At 42.2% G+C, this 18930-nt stretch overlaps 1 protein-coding gene and 1 long non-coding RNA gene across 9 annotated transcripts in view; one reads left to right on the top strand and one right to left on the bottom strand.

The window, feature by feature from the left end:
* Positions 1 to 328: 328 nt before the first annotated feature.
* iffo2b (intermediate filament family orphan 2b) overlaps positions 329 to 18930 on the bottom strand; it is a 25772-nt gene continuing 7170 nt past the window's right edge. The window contains exons 2-8 of one of the 8 annotated variants that reach the window (XM_019892453.1): positions 9175 to 9235; positions 6838 to 6933; positions 4433 to 4594; positions 3310 to 3452; positions 1747 to 1960; positions 1571 to 1669; positions 329 to 1118 (exon numbers count right to left, since the gene is read on the bottom strand). In XM_019892453.1, coding sequence (XP_019748012.1) covers positions 885 to 1118; positions 1571 to 1669; positions 1747 to 1960; positions 3310 to 3452; positions 4433 to 4594; positions 6838 to 6933; positions 9175 to 9235 — 1009 coding nt within the window. In that variant the 3' untranslated portion in view covers positions 329 to 884. Of the gene's footprint in view, positions 1119 to 1570; positions 1670 to 1746; positions 1961 to 3309; positions 3453 to 4432; positions 4595 to 6837; positions 6934 to 8586; positions 8648 to 9174; positions 9236 to 18930 lie in introns of all 8 variants that reach the window. The other 7 variants (XM_019892455.1, XM_019892452.1, XM_019892454.1 and 4 more) reach the window with 7 other exon arrangements.
* On the top strand, positions 7516 to 12754 carry LOC109529207 (uncharacterized). The gene is made up of 4 exons (XR_002170799.1): positions 7516 to 7966; positions 8407 to 8445; positions 8596 to 8666; positions 11953 to 12754. It is a non-coding gene; the product is annotated as an uncharacterized LOC109529207 (long non-coding RNA).

Raw genomic sequence — 18930 nt, 5'->3', positions numbered from 1 at the left:
TAGCGCCGTTAGCACTGGAAAAACAGTGACAGCTACAAAGTTGAGCGCCTCTCAAGTTGTACAATGGAATGCGACACGAGATGATGGCAAATCTCATGATTTCATCTCATTGAGCATTTTCAGGCTTTTCTCCACCAAAAAACATTCGAATTCCAGCAGCACCTACAAAAACGCCAATAGGTGACGGCTATCATCCTCCTTGTTCCCTCTCCATTTGTCAGTTTGACTACCCAGGAATGGTCAACAGCCAATCACAGGACTAATACACTGGATACAAACAAGCATTTATACTGTTATCCACACTTATGGACACTTCACTTTTTTTTTCTCTAATTGGCCGAACGTGACTGATGAGTACCTAGAAAAACCAATGCCAGCATGTAGAGAACATGTCAACTCTAAACTAAAAGATTCAAGCCGGAGACTTCTAAACTGTGAGACAGTCACTAACACTTTCCTTTTCCCTCTCTCTTACGTCACTGCCAGGCCTCTTCCAAGGGTGAGTAGATTTCCTTTCTTGAACTTAGATTTGCTTTTGTTGCACAGAGCAAAATGATGCCAGTATTATTATGGCATGACATGGCACAACCTTGTTGAATTTTTCAAAAAGAGCGGCGGAAATTGGTTACGTGTGTTGGCATAAACTAACAAAACAGCGACCTCTCAGTGGAGGTGACATGAACGGGGCAGACTTCAAAAATGACCTAGAATCCGCGTAAATATCCAGAGAGGAAAAGAGCACCCTTTTCTCTGACAACTCTGACCAGTGACTAACCCAAATAGTTACAAAAGCACCAAAATTCTGAGCTGACCTCCGTGAGCTTATTTATTTATTTTAAAACTTTTTGGTGGTTATTGTAACACACCACGTTCCCGAGTGGTCATCAACTGACGGGAACTTCGGCATCGACGTCCTTGTCCGAGATCTCGTCCTGGATATCGTCGGTGTTCCCTGAGTCGCTGCTGGCCGCGGAGCTAAACGACGGTGAGCTCCTGCCACCTTTGATCATGCGCCGGCAAGTCTCCATCTGCACGTCCAGGCCTCGCTTCATGCTGCACATCTCCATGTATTCGTGCAAGTGGCGGTTCATGTCACTCTTGGCTGTGGCCAACTCCATCTGAGCCCATCGCGGAAAGCCAACAAACCAGAAAGTGGATCAAAAACAATTTGACTGTGCATTTTTCCACATTATAAACTTGAATGTCCTATTTCCGAACAAAGGGATGAAAAGTGTTTTTTTTTAAATCTGTGATTAATCAATTAATCAACAGGTTAATCGGCTATTAAAATACTCGTTAGTTGCAGAACCCTTAAAAAGTCTCAGAGGATTTGATTTGGAAAAATGCACATGCACGTGCAGCTTAAACTAAATTCCTCGAACTACTCTGGCGAAACTTATCTCCTCCCCACACATACAAAGATGCTATTCTCTACATGGCGATGCATCGCTTCACCTGACTACTACTTTGCTATGGGCCGGGGCATTGGCATCTTCGAGCGTTCTAGAATGAGCACGAAAACATGGATACTGTTTCTGAAATTGTGAATACGCAAGGGGTTTCACTGTACCTCGATCTGTCCGATAGTCTTCTGGTATTCCTTCTCTCTGTTCTTGAAAAGGGACTCTGTTTCATCGATGAGGCTTCCGAGACTTTTGTCCTGGGAGTCCTTGGAGAGAACAGCAGGGAGGTTAGGCTGATCAATCATCCACGGTCTGTCTTTCCACAGAGTGGGGAGGGACTCACTGGTTCCGTGCCCTCGCCGCCTCCGTCATTCGGGAGCGCGATGGCACAGGGCGGTACCGCCGTCATTGTCATGACGCCGCACGGCACGTTGTAGTTGGTGAAGTCCTCCCACAGCAGCAGCGTCTCCTCGTTCTCCTCCCATGTCAGACTGTCGCAGTCGTCGTCCAGGTCGAACGTCTCGCGCCTGGCAACAGAGGAGTTATCTGAACAGTGTCTGCATAAGATGAAGTGAGAAGACAAAAGAGGGGGGAAAAAGGAAGGAGAGAGAAAACTAGTAATGCAAGGTTAAGCAAAGATGGCATGCAAAGAAGAAACAGAAATGTTAGTGATTCATAAAGACGAGTCAACCAGGAGAGCCCTGGTCTATTTTCAGCATTGATTCGCCCAACAACAGTCCAAAAAAAAAAAAAAATGTGGTTCACATGACTAGGTGATCAAGTTCAAAATTACACCCGCCAGGAGACACTTTTCATCTTTTGCAGCTTTGGCTCAAAAGTCTGTGGACATCACCTGAATCAATCTCTATATTCACTCTAATCTCTATATTCACTATAATAGGTAGATCCACACAATCTAATGACATCCAATCCTTAGCCACTGGTCCCTTTTCTTTTGTGCTCATGCCCATTAGAGTTGCGGGTGACCTGAGGCCTATCCCAGGTGACTTTGGATGAGAAAAGCGGCTTGCCAGGCCAATTACAGAGCAAATACTGTCCATCAAAAGACGATTTAGTCTTCAGTGAACCTAATATGCATGATTTTTAGATGTGGGAAGAAGGTCGAATAACCTGAGAAAGCCCATGCAAGGATGTATACATTGTGCAAACTCCACGCATGAAGGCAGAAGCTGAACCGAGAACCACAAAAAAACGTGAGAAAGGTGCGCTAACCACAAAGTGCTGCCCTCTAATACAGTCGCAGGGCATTTAAATTTCCACCTCTGGATAATTTTAATCTCCAATGAACAACTTCACTGTCTAAAGAAGTAGAATGATGATGTCATCTTGGGCGTGCATCCAATCAGACCTGGACAGTATTCAGTTTAACGTGGCATTGAAACAGGAGTTTAGAAGTCCTCATTAATTTCCCCCAAATTACTAACTAAAGATATAACAGTTAAGAACAGTATTTTACTGTGGCAATAATCAAGTGATTTGATCTTCGAATCAACAATGACGAAAGAAATAGGTTGACAAGTGAAGGTGCAATACTCGAAGTGGACACTAGAGAGAGTTGAGTAACCATCATCAACAAATCCATTCGTCGTGCATCACAAAACCAACTGCCTTGGTGCAGGGGTGTTCATTTCCCCCAAATTACTAACTAAAGATATAACAGTTCAGAACTGGATTTTAATGATAATCAAGTGATTTGATCTTCGAATCAACAATGACGAAAGAAATAGGTTGACAAGTGAAGGTGCAATACTCGAAGTGGACACTAGAGAGAGTTGAGTGACCATCATCAACAAATCCATTCGCCGTGCATCACAAAACCAACTGTCTTGGTGCAGGGGTGTTAACATGGCTGTGGTGGGTGCGGGCATGTGAAAGTCACGCTTACAACTGGTTTAGCATGCGCTTCATCTCGTCTGTGATATTGAGGGTGTCCTCCTCCAGAGGGCTGGGCTCCGCATCCATGTTGGAAACGTCTTCGTCGGACAGTGCCTTACGCTGTTTCCTTTTGCAACCCACTGAGGCACCCTGCTAAAAACACACCAAAACATGAATAAACAACACTTCATGCATCAAATTGGGGTAACTGAAGGGTTGCTTTACTAAAAAGCTAACAAAGGCTAACCTGAGCAGAAACCATAATGAGGCGGACTGATTCGGATTTTACACGTCAGCCTTTAGCTAGATGCACTTTCCAATAAGAATTGATCAGATATTAACTAGCCGACAGTTGATATGCTAACATATAGCAAGACAGCAATCGTGAGTTTAAAAGCACTGAGGCATATAGACAACGAATCAACAGCTGAAAGTCATGTAGAATTTTTTAAAGATAATTGATAAAAAGCTAACACACCAACAGTTGTTTGCCAGAAAGATAGCAATCCAAGTACAGAAAGCACCGAGACCGCAGGTCACCAATATATTTGAAATTGAGAGCTATACTGTACTTCTTGGGCACTCACTCATGACTGTGAAGGATTACCAATTTGATGTGGGCTTCTGAAATAAAATTGCTCAAATTACCTTGAATTATGTTATTGATAATTAATGATAGTCATCTTTGTGAATACTAATTAAGTGTAATTTTTCACAATAATGATCACCAATACTCCAATTTAACAACACAGGAGACAGATACATGCCAATTTGCAACTCTATTTGTTTGAACTTCTGCAAGTATGATGACTTCTACAATCTTCCTGGCAACTAAATTATGATGTCCCATCCATCACTCGTGAGCTAATTATTAAGAACAGGACCGCAGGGTATATGTGGCGCTACCTGTTGCCCGTGGGTCCCGCGTTGGTGAACAAAAATGTTTCTCTACAATCTTCCTGGCAACTAAATTATGATGTCCCATCACTCGTGAGATATTAAGAACAGGGCCGCAGGGTATATGTGGCGCTACCTGGTGCCCGTGGGTCCCGCGTTGCTGAACAAAAATGTTTTCATTTTGATGTTTGGTGTCATTCCGTTTTCAATAGAGTTGCTCTTTACGGGATACGCACCCTCTCTGGAAGCGAGCTGGCGCTGAACATCTTAGACATGTCTTCCGAGTTGCGCTGCTGCGCCACATCGCACAGCTTGGCCGTGATGTCAATGCGTCTGCAGATGTCCATGTCCACCCGCCGTGCTTTCTCCTGAATCTTGGAGTCCAGGTCAGACATTTGCTACATGGGGAAGGAACACACATAGTGTGAACTCCATTTAATGTTGGATGATTAAACAGTGACTCTTCATTGAGGTAGCTATGGTACTTTGTCCACTACATACATTTGATTGTTTTTAATATACACTGTATTTAAGACTAAATGGGTACATTCACAAATGCAGATTGGGTGAGTGTTTCAGACAAGCGTACACTGAACCCCCGCCTATTTTGTGAAGCCCTTTGAGACTCTTTTGTGATTCAGGGCTATACAAATACCGTATAGTTGTTTTGACTTGACTATTCACCAATTTGCGTTTTTTTGTGGGACCAACTATTTGCCCAACCCGTTGCCAAAGCCCCGTCTCATAGGAAAGTAGTAATTTGTCGATGAAGTATGTTGAATTGCTACATCTCGACAGAGATTTTACCAAGGTTTTGCGCCCATGCCATCTAACGTGAGAAGCGCATGGCGTCAAAATTTTGATGATCATTTAGAGCAGTGGTTCATTTTTTTAGCGGCATGCAGAAAACACTAAAAATAACAACTACTAAATACTAAATTGATTTTTTTTTATAGCGTTTTTTTTTCCATGCAAACAAACTAGTCACAAATAATATTGCACATTTCTCTTCATCACAGTCAATAAAGATGTTTCATGTGCACAAATGGTTTGCTTCACGTTCTGCTCAGTGTCAGGGTCTGAATTTGTGAAGTTTTAAAAATCAAAACTCACTACACTTCAGCTGCTGCTCAGTGCGGGCACATATCTACAGTATTTGAGGAGGAACTAAAGCTGAAGGCCACCCCAAAAATATTAAATTATTTGCTTTATTACCTTTGGAAGAAGCTGTGAATTAAGCAGATTTTTTAAAAATACCTCATATTTAAACAGTAAATAATTGGCTAATGGAATTGTTGGAAAATACAAATCAAATAATTAATTTTTCTGTGTGCTGCCCTCTAAGGAAAACATTTGGAGACAGCTGATATTGAGAATTTGCCATGAAAACAAGAGATGTGGAAGCCCGATCATTTGGTTTAGATTTTTTTTTTAAATTTAACTTGACAAACAGCACCAAATGTATTTGGTTTAGAAGAGGTTTGATTGGTCACACTGGATAGCATAGGGGTATATTTCATGCAAAGTTGATTGAGTTAGTTTTTTTTTAGACACAAAACATCTCGAACACGACCACCAGTGATTGAGACCACGTCTACAAATCAGTCCAGACAAGACCTCTACAACAACATGACCTACTGCTTCCATACCACTTACCCGTCTCTGGATTTGGACATGTAGAATTTTGAAAAGCACAGAAAATATATAAATATATTTATTAATAAAAGCCTCAAACAACAAAGCAGGATGAACAAGGAAAGCTTTTAGGCCTATTTATCCCTGAGCAAGCACACACTGGGAGCGGCCCACTGCAGTACTTCAATCTTTTATCTCACTGGGAAGCACAGCTGGCAAGGAACAATACAAGCGCTACACAGGACAGGAAAAGGGCTTTGGAGATCTACATCACTTCTTTTTCAATGGAACATTTCTTGGATTTTTGCCTCCACATTCTTCTGAGGACGGAAGGGTTTCCCAGTTGAGCGCCGTGTGTGTGTGTGTGGGGCAACAACAGCAGTACTGGTGTGATACTTGACAAACAGCACCAAATGTATTTGGTTTAGAAGATGTTTGATTGGTCACACTGGATAGCATAGGGGTATATTTCATGCAAAGTTGATTGAGTTAGTTTTTTTTAGACACAAAACATTTCGAACACGACCACCAATGATTGAGACCACGTCTACAAATCAGTCCAGACAAGACCTCTACAACAACATGACCTACTGCTTCCATACCACTTACCCGTCTCTGGATTTGGACATGTAGAATTTTGAAAAGCACAGAAAATATATAAATATATTTATTAATAAAAGCCTCAAACAACAAAGCAGGATGAACAAGGAAAGCTTTTAGGCCTATTTATCCCTGAGCAAGCACACACTGGGAGCGGCCCACTGCAGTACTTCAATCTTTTATCTCACTGGGAAGCACAGCTGGCAAGGAACAATACAAGCGCTACACAGGACAGGAAAAGGGCTTTGGAGATCTACATCACTTCTTTTTCAATGGAACATTTCTTGGATTTTTGCCTCCACATTCTTCTGAGGACGGAAGGGTTTCCCAGTTGAGCACCGTGTGTGTGTGTGGGGCAACAACAGCAGTACGGGTGTGACGGTTTAATCAGATTGCGGGTGCTTACGTCGCTCATGAGGCTCTTGAAGACCACCAGTTCCGCCTTTAGTCTCTCCACTTTGTCATTCAGGTCATCCTGGATCTCGGATGACTCTTTGGCGCGCTGAGTGGACACCAGGGAATCAAAATGAGATAAACAAGGCCAAATGAACCACACTGTTGTGTACAGACTGTCTGATGTTGTACAGCTCAATACTGTAAGACTCATTGTCATCATTCATTACAGTATTTTGACAATGGACGATGGTACGGTGCTACCATAAACAATTTGAGTCAAGTGTATTCTACCAGAGGTTGGTACTGTGACACTGCTGTTGCTGATCCGCCATTTGCTACCATTGGAGTCATTGCGCTGAATGTGCTTGACCAGGTCTGCCATATAGCAACGCATCATTCTGTGTGCTAAAAGGTTATTGCCCCCGTGGGATGCCACTCCACCTCTTTTTTTGCTGACCACCAATCCAAACATGCACAATCGATGGGAGCAAATGCAAAAAGAGGTCACCATGCTAACTGCCTCTTCGGGACTGGGATCTTTGCCTCCAGGTGTGTTTACCTTATTTATTTATTTTTTTTATTTCTGTGAAACCTTATGGAACCTTATGGAGTGGTGCCACTTGTACCAAGAGAGAGAGAGCATGTTAAACGAGATAAAAATAGAGGAATTTTTTTTGTTTTTGACTCTTTGGCGCGCTGAGTGGACACCAGGGAATCAAAATGAGATAAACAAGGCCAAATGAACCACACTGTTGTGTACAGACTGTCTGATGTTGTACAGCTCAATACTGTAAGACTCATTGTCATCATTCATTACAGTATTTTGACAATGGACGATGGTACGGTGCTACCATAAACAATTTGAGTCAAGTGTATTCTACCAGAGGTTGGTACTGTGACACTGCTGTTGCTGATCCGCCATTTGCTACCATTGGAGTCATTGCGCTGAATGTGCTTGACCAGGTCTGCCATATAGCAACGCATCATTCTGTGTGCTAAAAGGTTATTGCCCCCGTGGGATGCCACTCCACCTCTTTTTTTGCTGACCACCAATCCAAACATGCGCAATCGATGGGAGCAAATGCAAAAAGAGGTCATCATGCTAACTGCCTCTTCGGGACCGGGATCTTTGCCTCCAGGTGTGTTTACCTTACTTTTTTTTTTTTTATTTCTGTGAAACCTTATGGAGTGGTGCCACATGTACCGAGAGAGAGAGCATGTTAAACGAGATAAAAATAGAGGAATATGTTTTGTTTTTTTTACCCATCCCATTTCTCAGTCAGGAAGTAACCTGCTAGCACATTTAGACTTTTTCTGCTGTTGTTCAAGAGATTTATTTTTGTTTGTTGCCATCCAAATGTTAGCATTTAGCTAATCTAGCGCTATCCGACTATGACAGGCTGCTGACTAACAAAAAATATGGAGCTCCACATCGTTTCCCACTTTTGATTAAGGGATTAATTTTCACTTTTTGTCACTGTGAAATGTTAGCATTTGGTGATTCTAGCGTCATTCTTTATGAACCAAGAAGTAGCCTGCTAGCTAACTTATGATTGTTGTTTAATGTCATTCTTGTCAGAGCTCACTACTGATAGCCCAAATTGCCATTCGCCACAATGTAAGGAACACACTTAATATTTTTTCTTTGTTCATTCTTCAAGTTTTATGGAGTTCTGTTTCATGGATTAGTCCCAGACTTTTAACAGTGAACTTCTTATGTTCGTGCATAGATATGCTTGTGGAATAAAACTTTTCCAACCTGGTGCAGGGATTCCACCGCAGACTCCAGCTGCTCACGTTTGGACAGTTCCTCTTGCCATCTATGAACACAATACAAAGGTGGGTCAAGGGCAGGGTTCCCCGAGGGCGATGAGACAGAGCTAATGTCGAGTTAATACTGCGGTCTCTGATTACACAATACCTTCGACACACCCCACTGCTTTAATGAAGGAGATTTTAAGCTTTTCACAACAACTGTTCTTGTGTGAAAGCGTGAACGTTTGCACAGCTCCACATCTTTTCCCACTTTTGATTAAGGGATTAATTTTCACTTTTTGTCACTGTGAAATGTTAGCATTTGGTGATTCTAGCGTCATTCTTTATGAACCAAGAAGTAGCCTGCTAGCTAACTTATGATTGTTGTTTAATGTCATTCTTGTCAGAGCTCACTACTGATAGCCCAAATTGCCATTCGCCACAATGTAAGGAACACACTTAATATTTTTTCTTTGTTCATTCTTCAAGTTTTATGGAGTTCTGTTTCATGGATTAGTCCCAGACTTTTAACAGTGAACTTCTTATGTTCGTGCATAGATATGCTTGTGGAATAAAACCTTTCTTTTCCAACCTGGTGCAGGGATTCCACCGCAGACTCCAGCTGTTCACGTTTGGACAGTTCCTCTTGCCATCTATGAACACAATACAAAGGTGGGTCAAGGGCAGGGTTCCCTGAGGGCGATGAGACAGAGGTAATGTCAAGTTAATACTGTGGTCTCTGATTACACAATACCTTCGACACACCCCACAGCTTTAATGAAGGAGATTTAAAGCTTTTCACAACAACTGTTTTTGTGTGAAAGCGTGAACGTTTGCATGGGCATATTTGAGCCTTAAACACACCCAATTCCTTTTGTGCTAGCTCAACTACAAAAAATTGAACTAATTAAACAGTGTAATTTGATTTAAAATGATCCCCTTCTTGAGCCGTCCAAATGAAGAGCTAAGTTGTCTGGGGCTTTATGGCGGGGACAACCTAGGTTACTGTGTCCCAGCTGGCCTAAAGGCCTCTGGAGCCCCTGGAAGAGGTTCACCAAGTGGTTAAGAAGAGGAAATCTGAGCTTCCCTGCAAAAGCTGCTGCCTCTGCGACCTGACCTTGGATACGTGGAAGAAAATGAATGGATGGATATTTAAAATGATCACATCATGGTTTCCAAGGGAGTCAACAATTAGATGTAGATTCTTCTAGATTAGCATGCTAAAGGTAACTGAAATGTTGATTTTTAGAAGGAACACTTTACATTTCGTACAATCTTTAGGACTGCCAAATTGTAGACCATCTGCAAATAGTTGCTTCGGGCATTTATCGAATCAACTGCTGTTTGGGGAGGCGTGTTAACAGTTTTACCTACACCCAAAAAAAGCTTTTTTTTTTTTTTTTCTTTTGCGGGTTATCTCAAGTGAAACTGGAGTTGGAAACGAAATGTCAAAATTTGTATGTCTCCTCGAAAAAATCAACTTGGACCCGCACAACATTGTAGAGTGACCACATGTCAGTCTACCATAACACGAAGAGTCGTTAAAGACGTAGGGTACTTTATTACCCTACTTACCTACTACAAGCAGTAAATGCTTTGAGGGCAGCAGGTTGCTTTCAAACTGCAGTCCATTCTTTATGAGACATTGACCGACACTTACACTGTCCCTAAAAATAACGCTGCAGACCTCATGGTGGCTGCGTGCTAAAATTGGCAGCACTTGTTTCTTTCCCCCTCCGTTGACACGTCCTATCACTCATCAACTGCAGCACGGCGGCCATACCCTCTGGCATACTTGTGGCTTTTAGGCAGTGGGCTGCATCATATTACAACGCTGTGTGATGTGAGCTCACAGGCTGAGTCACACACAAAGATGTAGAGGTTGAGAATGGACAAAGGCTTCACTGAGCCAGTGGCGTACAGTAGGTCACACGTGACCATGAGTTATGATGCACAGATATGGAAACCCAGGAAGGGTATTATTGGTCCAGTATGAATTTATAATTAATACAGAGCAGTCAATGTATAAATAACCTGGTTTTATAACCCTTCTAATATTGTCTGACTGACTTGTGCGTGCGTGTCTCTTTCTGATTTCCGGTCTATCGGCCGATGTGGGAGGTATGAACTGTATGAACTCTGCAAAGTGGCGCTTTGACAATTTGTATTGTACTGCATCTGGCGTGAGTTCTGATGTCATTCCTAACTTCACGAATGGCACCACAATAAAATATGTATCGATTCAAACAGTATCATCCGGTGAAAATTATCCATTTAAAAACAGCAACGGTATGTTCTGAAGACCACCATTGAATTCGAGAACAAACCCAAAGCTATTTGGCCATGCAGAGACGACAACGGCATGCTGGGAAGTCACTTTTGGCCACACAAGATGCGTCAGTGGCTTTTCACTTTCTCAACAAAACTTCGCCTTGTTCTCATTTCAATGTGCTCTGTCTAATTAAAGAGAAATCTTCCTTGGCAGAGTGTGAAGCTTTCTTAAAAAAAAAAAAAAAAATGCTGGCAGTGCCGCTTTAGGGAGCCCACAAAAACCACCACCCTCCCTCCTTCAGTCTGCCTCAGGACTTTGGCTCAGGTCTGGGGAGTTCAAGACATCACAAGGCAACAAAGCCAACATCTTGATTTTTAATCCTGTCTGTGATCCCCAAGAAGCGCAGTTCAAACGATCGATGGACAGAGCGAAAGGCAACAGGTGCCAATAAATCTGAAGCTGTTTCATATTTCATTTATCAGTCATGGACCTATCGAGTTTGACTGCTGGAATCCTCCCCAGAGCTCTGAATTTTAGAGGAATCTCGCACGATGAGAGAGTGGGAACCGCTTCTCATTTTAGTTCCTGGAAACGTGTTCTGGATGATTTATACACGACATCAACCTTTCAGAGACCCCAGCATTCTATGTGAACACAACAGTGGCCACGTGAACATTTAACTTCCAGGAACTAATGTACCAAGAGGTTCCTAGTAGTGTTGTCAAAGGGGCCTCAATTTTAGTTTAATTTAGCGAGCTCCTGTTTGTCAGGCGTCGTACATTCCTTTGGGTCAGGTTTATAAGTAAGTCATTACTCTTATGTATATGTAATATGTAAATTTCCCCATTGTGGGACAAATAAAGGATATCTTATAGAACTGTTTTGGTGTCATTTTGTTAGTGTCTGAATCACACGTATTTTGCCATTCAAGTCTCGTGGGCTTGATAAAGAGGAAGTTATGACTGAACCCAGAGCAACCATTACTCATGTTTTGTTCATATACAGTATTTTGCGTCTCTTGCTCAACACCATTGTGGACCATTGCGTGTCTGATCCATGAGAACTCTTGCCTGACATCAGTTTCATTGGAATTTTCAGGGTTGAAAGAAGACCCTGCTTGGCGGGTGGAACTCAGAGTGACCTGCATCATCAGAACAAAGTTTGTTGAGTTGTCACCCTTTCAGCGGTGCTTTGTGACTATGTGAGGACTTGTCTATGTGGAGTCTCCTTACAAGGACAAAGATCAGCAGGATGCTCGGAGCCCATCTTCCCGACCACGGCTCATTTTCACTGTTAGTTGCCTCCAGTAAATCAACATCTGTGTGCAACCTCTAAGCCTGGTGGAAAGTAAAATAGAACCAGACATACCGACATTTGGCAGGCTAATATAAACCACAATCATGAAATAGAGCTACTGGTGCGCTCTGTATTTTATATTTCACAAAAGAAAAGCAGTTGCTGATGGTGTTGTGGTGCACTCGCCTGACTTGAATGCGGGCAGCGTCGGCGCGGTTCCCACTCGGTGTGTGTTCAAGAAACACAATTCACAACAACTGGCTGGCAACCAATTCAGGGTGTACCCCACCTTCCAACTCATCCAAAAATTCCCTAGCCTCTCTCTCTCTCTCTCTCTCTCTCTCTCTCTCTCTATATATATATATATATATATATGTTCAGTTAGCCTTTTAAATGTTCAGTAGCTCAATTTCTCTGAGCCACTGTGTATGAGCAGCATCATTAACACCACAGAACAACAGTCTGTCATGAGGGTTTTTAAAAAATGTGTTTCAAATGGAAAAGTATTTTTTTCCACAGCCTTATCTGGCCAGCAGCAACATTCCAGCAGTACAAAAACTCCCCTATCATGTGTGTGTGTGTGTGTGTGTGTCTGGGAGTAACATTTGCAAAAACTCCCCTATCATGTGTGTGTGTGTGTGTGTCTGGGAGTAACATTTTCACTGCATAGTTTCTCCCACAGGAGGATACGCACGTCTTGGCAAAGTGCACACATCCAAACCTGATGTTCTTAGGTGTGCTGCTTTTTATTTGGAACTTGCCGTGAGGATCTCTGACCCTTCAATACGTCACTCATGTTTTGTCACAATGAGCATGAGTGTTTACCTACTTGATATGCCATATGATGCTTTCAATTGATGATATCTGGAGTGTGCTATTTGGGCGGGGGACTTTAAATGCCGTTATTTTTGTCTTATGGTCTACGTGTCAATAAATAAATTAAATCGGCCAGCGGATTAAATCGGCCAGCGAATTTATCTGTCAGTCCCTACTATCAAGTGATTTTAAGTTTGAAAAATGACTACATAGAAACTACTATAAATATTCAAATATTCGATTGGTAAAATCAATCAAGCAGCATGTAGCATTCACTGAAACAAATGGCATGAAAAAAAATAAATCATGTATTCATTTCAATGTCATGATCCTTGTGAGGGCCGGTCAGGAACAAAGGAAGTGTAATCTGATAACAAGCATGACTCAAGACCGCAATTCATCTCAGAAACATGAAGTCGGTTCTGATAAATCGCACATGCGGCGAAGAGTGTTGCCCTTTTTGCAGCGTTGCTGCTCCTTAATGCGGCTTGTCGGCCTTTCCGTGTCACACGCATGGAGCGATGCAAGGCTTTCCCTGACAAAAGTGGGTCATTGATTAAGTGTCAAGACGCTCCTTGATCTATTACAGTCTCAGAGAGGCGTGCACTAATAGGACGGATAAGCATGTACAGGGACCCCGCGTCTGGCTGCCAGGGGTCTCTCATTGCATTTACTGTGCTGTCCTCCACTCGCCATCTGGTGTCCGTTAAGACCGCCGGCCTGCATCCAATTTGTATGTTGGCTCAGTCAATCACGTGCACAGGAAGTGCGCATCTTGTTACTCACCTTTATGTTCCTTCACCGAGTCTAGACGGCACGTAGACGTGATAACATTGAGCAGTGGCGGAAGGGTTCACGACCCGACCGCAGACTGGACAAGGAAAGACAAATCGCGGTACGGATGCAAGTATTTGGGATCCAAACAGTAGAGTGCCAGTAATGGTACAATTTGGGTACCGTAGCACCCCAACAGAAGGGTGCCACGAATCTTATCATATCTGGTGTATAATCTTTGACCATGGAAAAGAAAAAAAAAAAAACATGCATGAGCAAACTGTACCACTTTGGACATGATGGTAAAAATGTGCCCTGGTACTTTTATCTCTCCGATGGTGTATTTATTATTTTTGATACTGAGCCCAAAAGAACATTTCGTATGAGCCACACGATAATTGTATTGACAGCAATTACCTGCAATTACATGCCTTGACTGCGATTTGGTTGAATAGGTGTGTCACTAATTTCACCATGCCATTTTCCAGGAATGTTGTTTGATTCAAGAAATGAGCCGCTCGGAGGTGATGTCACACATTTGTGCCACAAACTCTTCCTGGGAAAGAAGGAGTCATCCGATTTTGAAACGGTGAGTTCAAAACCTTCACTTTTGTTACGTTTTAGTGCCACTTAGCAAAAATGGAAGCAAAATCAAATGGTCAGTGGGCACGTTTTCATCAATGCATCGTGGCTGAACACTTCTGAATGCACTGACTGCTATGGTGCATATTATATGACAGTATTTAAAAAAATACATAAAAACGTTCATTATTCAAAAACTCACTTTTGTGGCACGTTTTAATAATATGAACTACAAAAGCTAACCACTGCTACAGTAAATGTTCAAAAAAATATACATTAAAAAAAAAGAATTTATCATACACAGTCATAGTCATTAAACATACCATCTGTCCAGGGGGCGTAGCCAGAAATTTTCCAGTGGGTTGGCCAGGGAACAAAACACCTCGTTAAAGGGTTGCCAGGGATGGCGTGTTGTCATTCTTTATCATAACAGTAACCTTGATTGTGCCGATCCAACCTACATATCCCCAATTCTTTTTTTTGTTGTTGTTGCCCCTCAGGGGACGCAGTCATTCCTAGCAAGTGAGAGCTTGAGTGGGTCAAAACATGTCCAACAAGGTGTGTGTGGGTAATTATCTCCAACACACCCTTTCAAACTGCGATTGAATCATTATCATCATTGCAGGGACATGAATACCACGCAGATGAACAAACTAATGATTTAATCATAGTCAACAGCTGAAAAGTAAAGTCAGTTACAGTTTGACTTTCAGCAGAGTCCTTGAAGTCAAACCATCATTTAAAAAGAACTTTTAAAACCTAGAAAGGGCCTTTATTTGTTTTTAAAGTAACCTAAAAATCACATTTCTCACACTTTGGAGTGCATAACGTACTTTGGTCATGCTACGACATGAAAGATCAAGTTTGGGGGAGGGAGGGCGGGGGAGAACGGGAGGGTCCTTCCTTTCCCAGGAATTCACGATGTTCCTTCAAATTCAAAGCGCAAACAGGAAAAGGCCTGCATGCATGTGCCGCATTCAGCTAGAGCGCATGAAAAGAAGATAAAGATGTTCATGTCATGAATACATTTTATGAGCGTGTAGGCGCAAATAACACAGTTACGACAAAAACATCTTTTGTGTGTGTATCTCACACACACACACACACACACACACACACACACACACACACACACACACACACACACACACCTGTGGATGACTTGACATGGCAACAGTAACTCCATTCAGGAGGTTTTTTTCCTCTCATGACCGCAGTTATGTCGCTCAATCACAAAGTACAGGCTGTCCCAATGAAGAGGACTAGGGGGCACTCAATATCACTCTTATGTACTGGCCACATTATTAGGTACGCCTGCACAGTCTAATTGTGTTTACCAACCTTTACTGAACCAAGGTAAGGCACATAGTTTATTCCACGTGAGAAGAACCGGATGTTAATAGGTCACTTATGTACCTCCTGCCATATAGAGGAAAAGCATTTCATTGTTCTGCTGTCACTGTACGTCGCTGGCATCGATAGATGATCGAATTTAGATCATTTGTAGTCATTAAATAGTTTTCCCCAACAGATGCGAGAAATTGGATAATTTTCTGCTAAACAGGGCGAGACCACTGTAAACTGCAACCACAATCATCCATCGGTGTCAATCAAAATTAAGCGTTCGTATTACGTTATCTGAGCGGCCTGTTATACGTTCCAGTTTAGCCGCAACTCCCATGATGAACAGTGCTGTCGAGAATGAATGGATGTATATCTGTAGGCGAACTCCACCCCGTGTTTTTCCCCGAAAGTCAATCGTGAGCCACAAATTCCAAAACGTAACATTGAACCAACACGCCATGACCTGCCGGTTATTTCATTTTCAACTAAGGTTCTTGTCATCACATTTGGGAATAATCATTATGACAACACAGGAGGTGACTGCACTTCATCACACTCCGCATGAAGCTTTCTAAACACCCCTGAGGAGAAGAACATCTGCTGTAGTTTGGGGCATGTAAAGCCTTCTGAGACTTTCTCTCGCAGACGCAATCTTGCAGTGACATTACACAGTTGCCAAACACAATCACGGCCGCGCCTTGCCCAGCAGCATCTCTCACAGGAAAAACACTTTTATAATAATACAATCGTCCTGGAGACAAGCATGCAGCATCAGCACATGCAGCCGTTTACATGGGGATTTAAATCTGAATTAGTTCCGATTAAGGATTTAGTAGCTGGATTTAGCTGAAGTTGACAAGAGATCGAATTGCTGTGCATTAGCACCTCGCAAACAACTTTTTTTTGTGTTTGTCTCAGGAAAGTCTTTTCATAAGGCACAGATGGCATATTTCTTTTGTTTACAGCCATTTAATTGATGTCAAACAGTTTATACATGACAAAGATTACGACTTGTATACATAACTTTTTAATGGTCAAAAGCGTGCCAAAAAAACATATCAGAATCCCTAAACACTCCCAACGTCCGAGGTGGAGACTGGAATGGCGGAGTCACATCTAAATTGGGTTTATTTTAAAATTACTTTTACACAAAATGAAATAACAGCACGTAATGGAGGGAGTAAAAATGTGTGATTCATCGAAGACACTTTTTATATGCTGTTGTTTGGGTTCGCAACAGAACCAGAATGGGCTCAGCAGTTAACTTTTGAAATGTGTGGAAAATAGAGTCGAGGAAGTGACTGCTTTCTTTCCAATACCTCCCAGAAAACTTGTTTGGACTCATCTAAGAGAGTGCTACTGTTTTGGTTAGCAACCGACTTCAAAAGGGATTAACTCTCATGGCCCTGCACGGGAAACTCATTAAGACTTTACACTTTACTTCATCAGAGAGACTCATGATGCGCCTACGTAGGTTCTGCTGTTTTGATTAGCGAATAGGCTTCAAATTGGCTTTACGTGTGTTTGTGAACGATTGCGCCTGTACTAAAAAGTGGACACCTACGTTCATCTATCAAACTTGGGGGCCACTATGAGGAATATTTAAGAGTTTATGCACAAACGAACTACGGTGGCTGAGTTAAGACTATTAACGGCTCAGCATGTGGTCCCATGCAGGTCATTAGAGCAGACAGATAAGCTCATTTTGGAGGATTAACTTTTTCACACGTTCACAGGACGACAGGCGACTCATCTTAAGGCTGCGGCACCCCGAGCAACCTGGCCGAATACGATCGGACAATCCCAAACAAATTACAGTCTGTGACTCACATCCACAAAGCAGGCGATTGACGCTCGCACCTATAGTCAACTTGCTGTAATGGAAAAACTGCCACTTTTGGTGTACTCATCGAGAAACAAGGTTTTGAGGCGGCACATGCACGACTGTATTTTTTAAAATTGTATTTAGTTTTTTTGCACCATAAGCAACACCGCGAGATTCTCATGAAAGAAGCGGATCGCCGTCGTGAATATACTTTATATTACCAAGGGTGCTTTTGCATGTTGGCAACATGAAATTGCGCACCAGATTCAAGTCTGTCACTGTTCATTTGCATAATAAGCATTTTGTTGTTGTTTTGTTTTTCTCAGCACACTGGTGGATGGGGCTTGAGGCGCAATATGTTGCCTAATTGGAAGCAAGAGGAAGCGGTGCGTTTGTTCTCAATACAGCCACTCCCGTTCCGCATACAATCACAGAAGTGTTTCCTTTGTCACCCCGCCCTCGTCAGCCGCGCCTCTCGACCTAGCTTGACGTTTGCTTCCATCATCAGACTGACTCGCTATTTTTTCGTGAATGGCTGAGCTGCGATTCAAAATTTGGATCGCAGAATTTGGCGCATAAAATGCACATAAGCTTTTGTACATGCTAAAAATTAATTTCTGGATTTTAAGCGAATGGGACCCAAGTGGCTCCCATGTTTACAACAAAACTTAACCATATTAGCTAAGCTTGTGGTAAAAGTTCACATGAGTATGCCCTAACTTTGCACAGAAGTGACTTAATATTTTGCTATTGTTTGTTATAACCTAAAAAAAATGTCGTGCACTGAAACAAAAGGGAAAAAGGTGTACAACAGCGCAAGAAGAACTTGTTGATAAGAAAGGAAAGGTGACATCACTAGTTTGGAAATATTGGCAATTTTTAATCGGTTGAAATGAGTTTGAAAGTTATTTTTTCTCATGCTGGCTTAATATTTCGATATAATATACTGCATGAGAATGACTGGACTTGGCAGCAGGTTAGTTTCATGTTGCAACTGTTATGACAGCTTCGTGTTTAGGCTGGTTTCCATATTTACAAAATACGTTGCTCTAAACACATATTTTGAAATAATTCTAGTTTGATTTTCATGCTTGAGATATATTCTGATTTTCAGTGCGATTGTTGACAAAATACAATACTATATAGCAGGGGCCCCCAACCTTTTTTGCCCCACGGACCGGTTTATGTCAGACAATATTTTCAGGGACCGGCATTTAAGGTGTGGCGGAAATAATACAACGTAATAATATGGTATGAGCTGCATGAAAACTGTGGCGTTTTCGAAATATAACAATAAACACAAGGAGCGTCTAATCTGGCCGCAACACTCCGATCGCTATGGCAATGTTTAATGCCTTCAAAATACGATACAACGCAAATTCAAAGTGCATGAAAATGACGACTCACCACAGCACCGAGCTTGATTTTCTGCAACCAGA

Source organism: Hippocampus comes, unplaced genomic scaffold (assembly GCF_001891065.2).
Source record: "Hippocampus comes isolate QL1 unplaced genomic scaffold, H_comes_QL1_v1.1 scaffold137, whole genome shotgun sequence".
In the NCBI taxonomy this organism is placed as follows: domain Eukaryota; kingdom Metazoa; phylum Chordata; class Actinopteri; order Syngnathiformes; family Syngnathidae; genus Hippocampus; species Hippocampus comes.
Note: the sequence above shows the minus strand (reverse complement) of the source record. Positions and strands in the feature narration are given on the sequence as shown.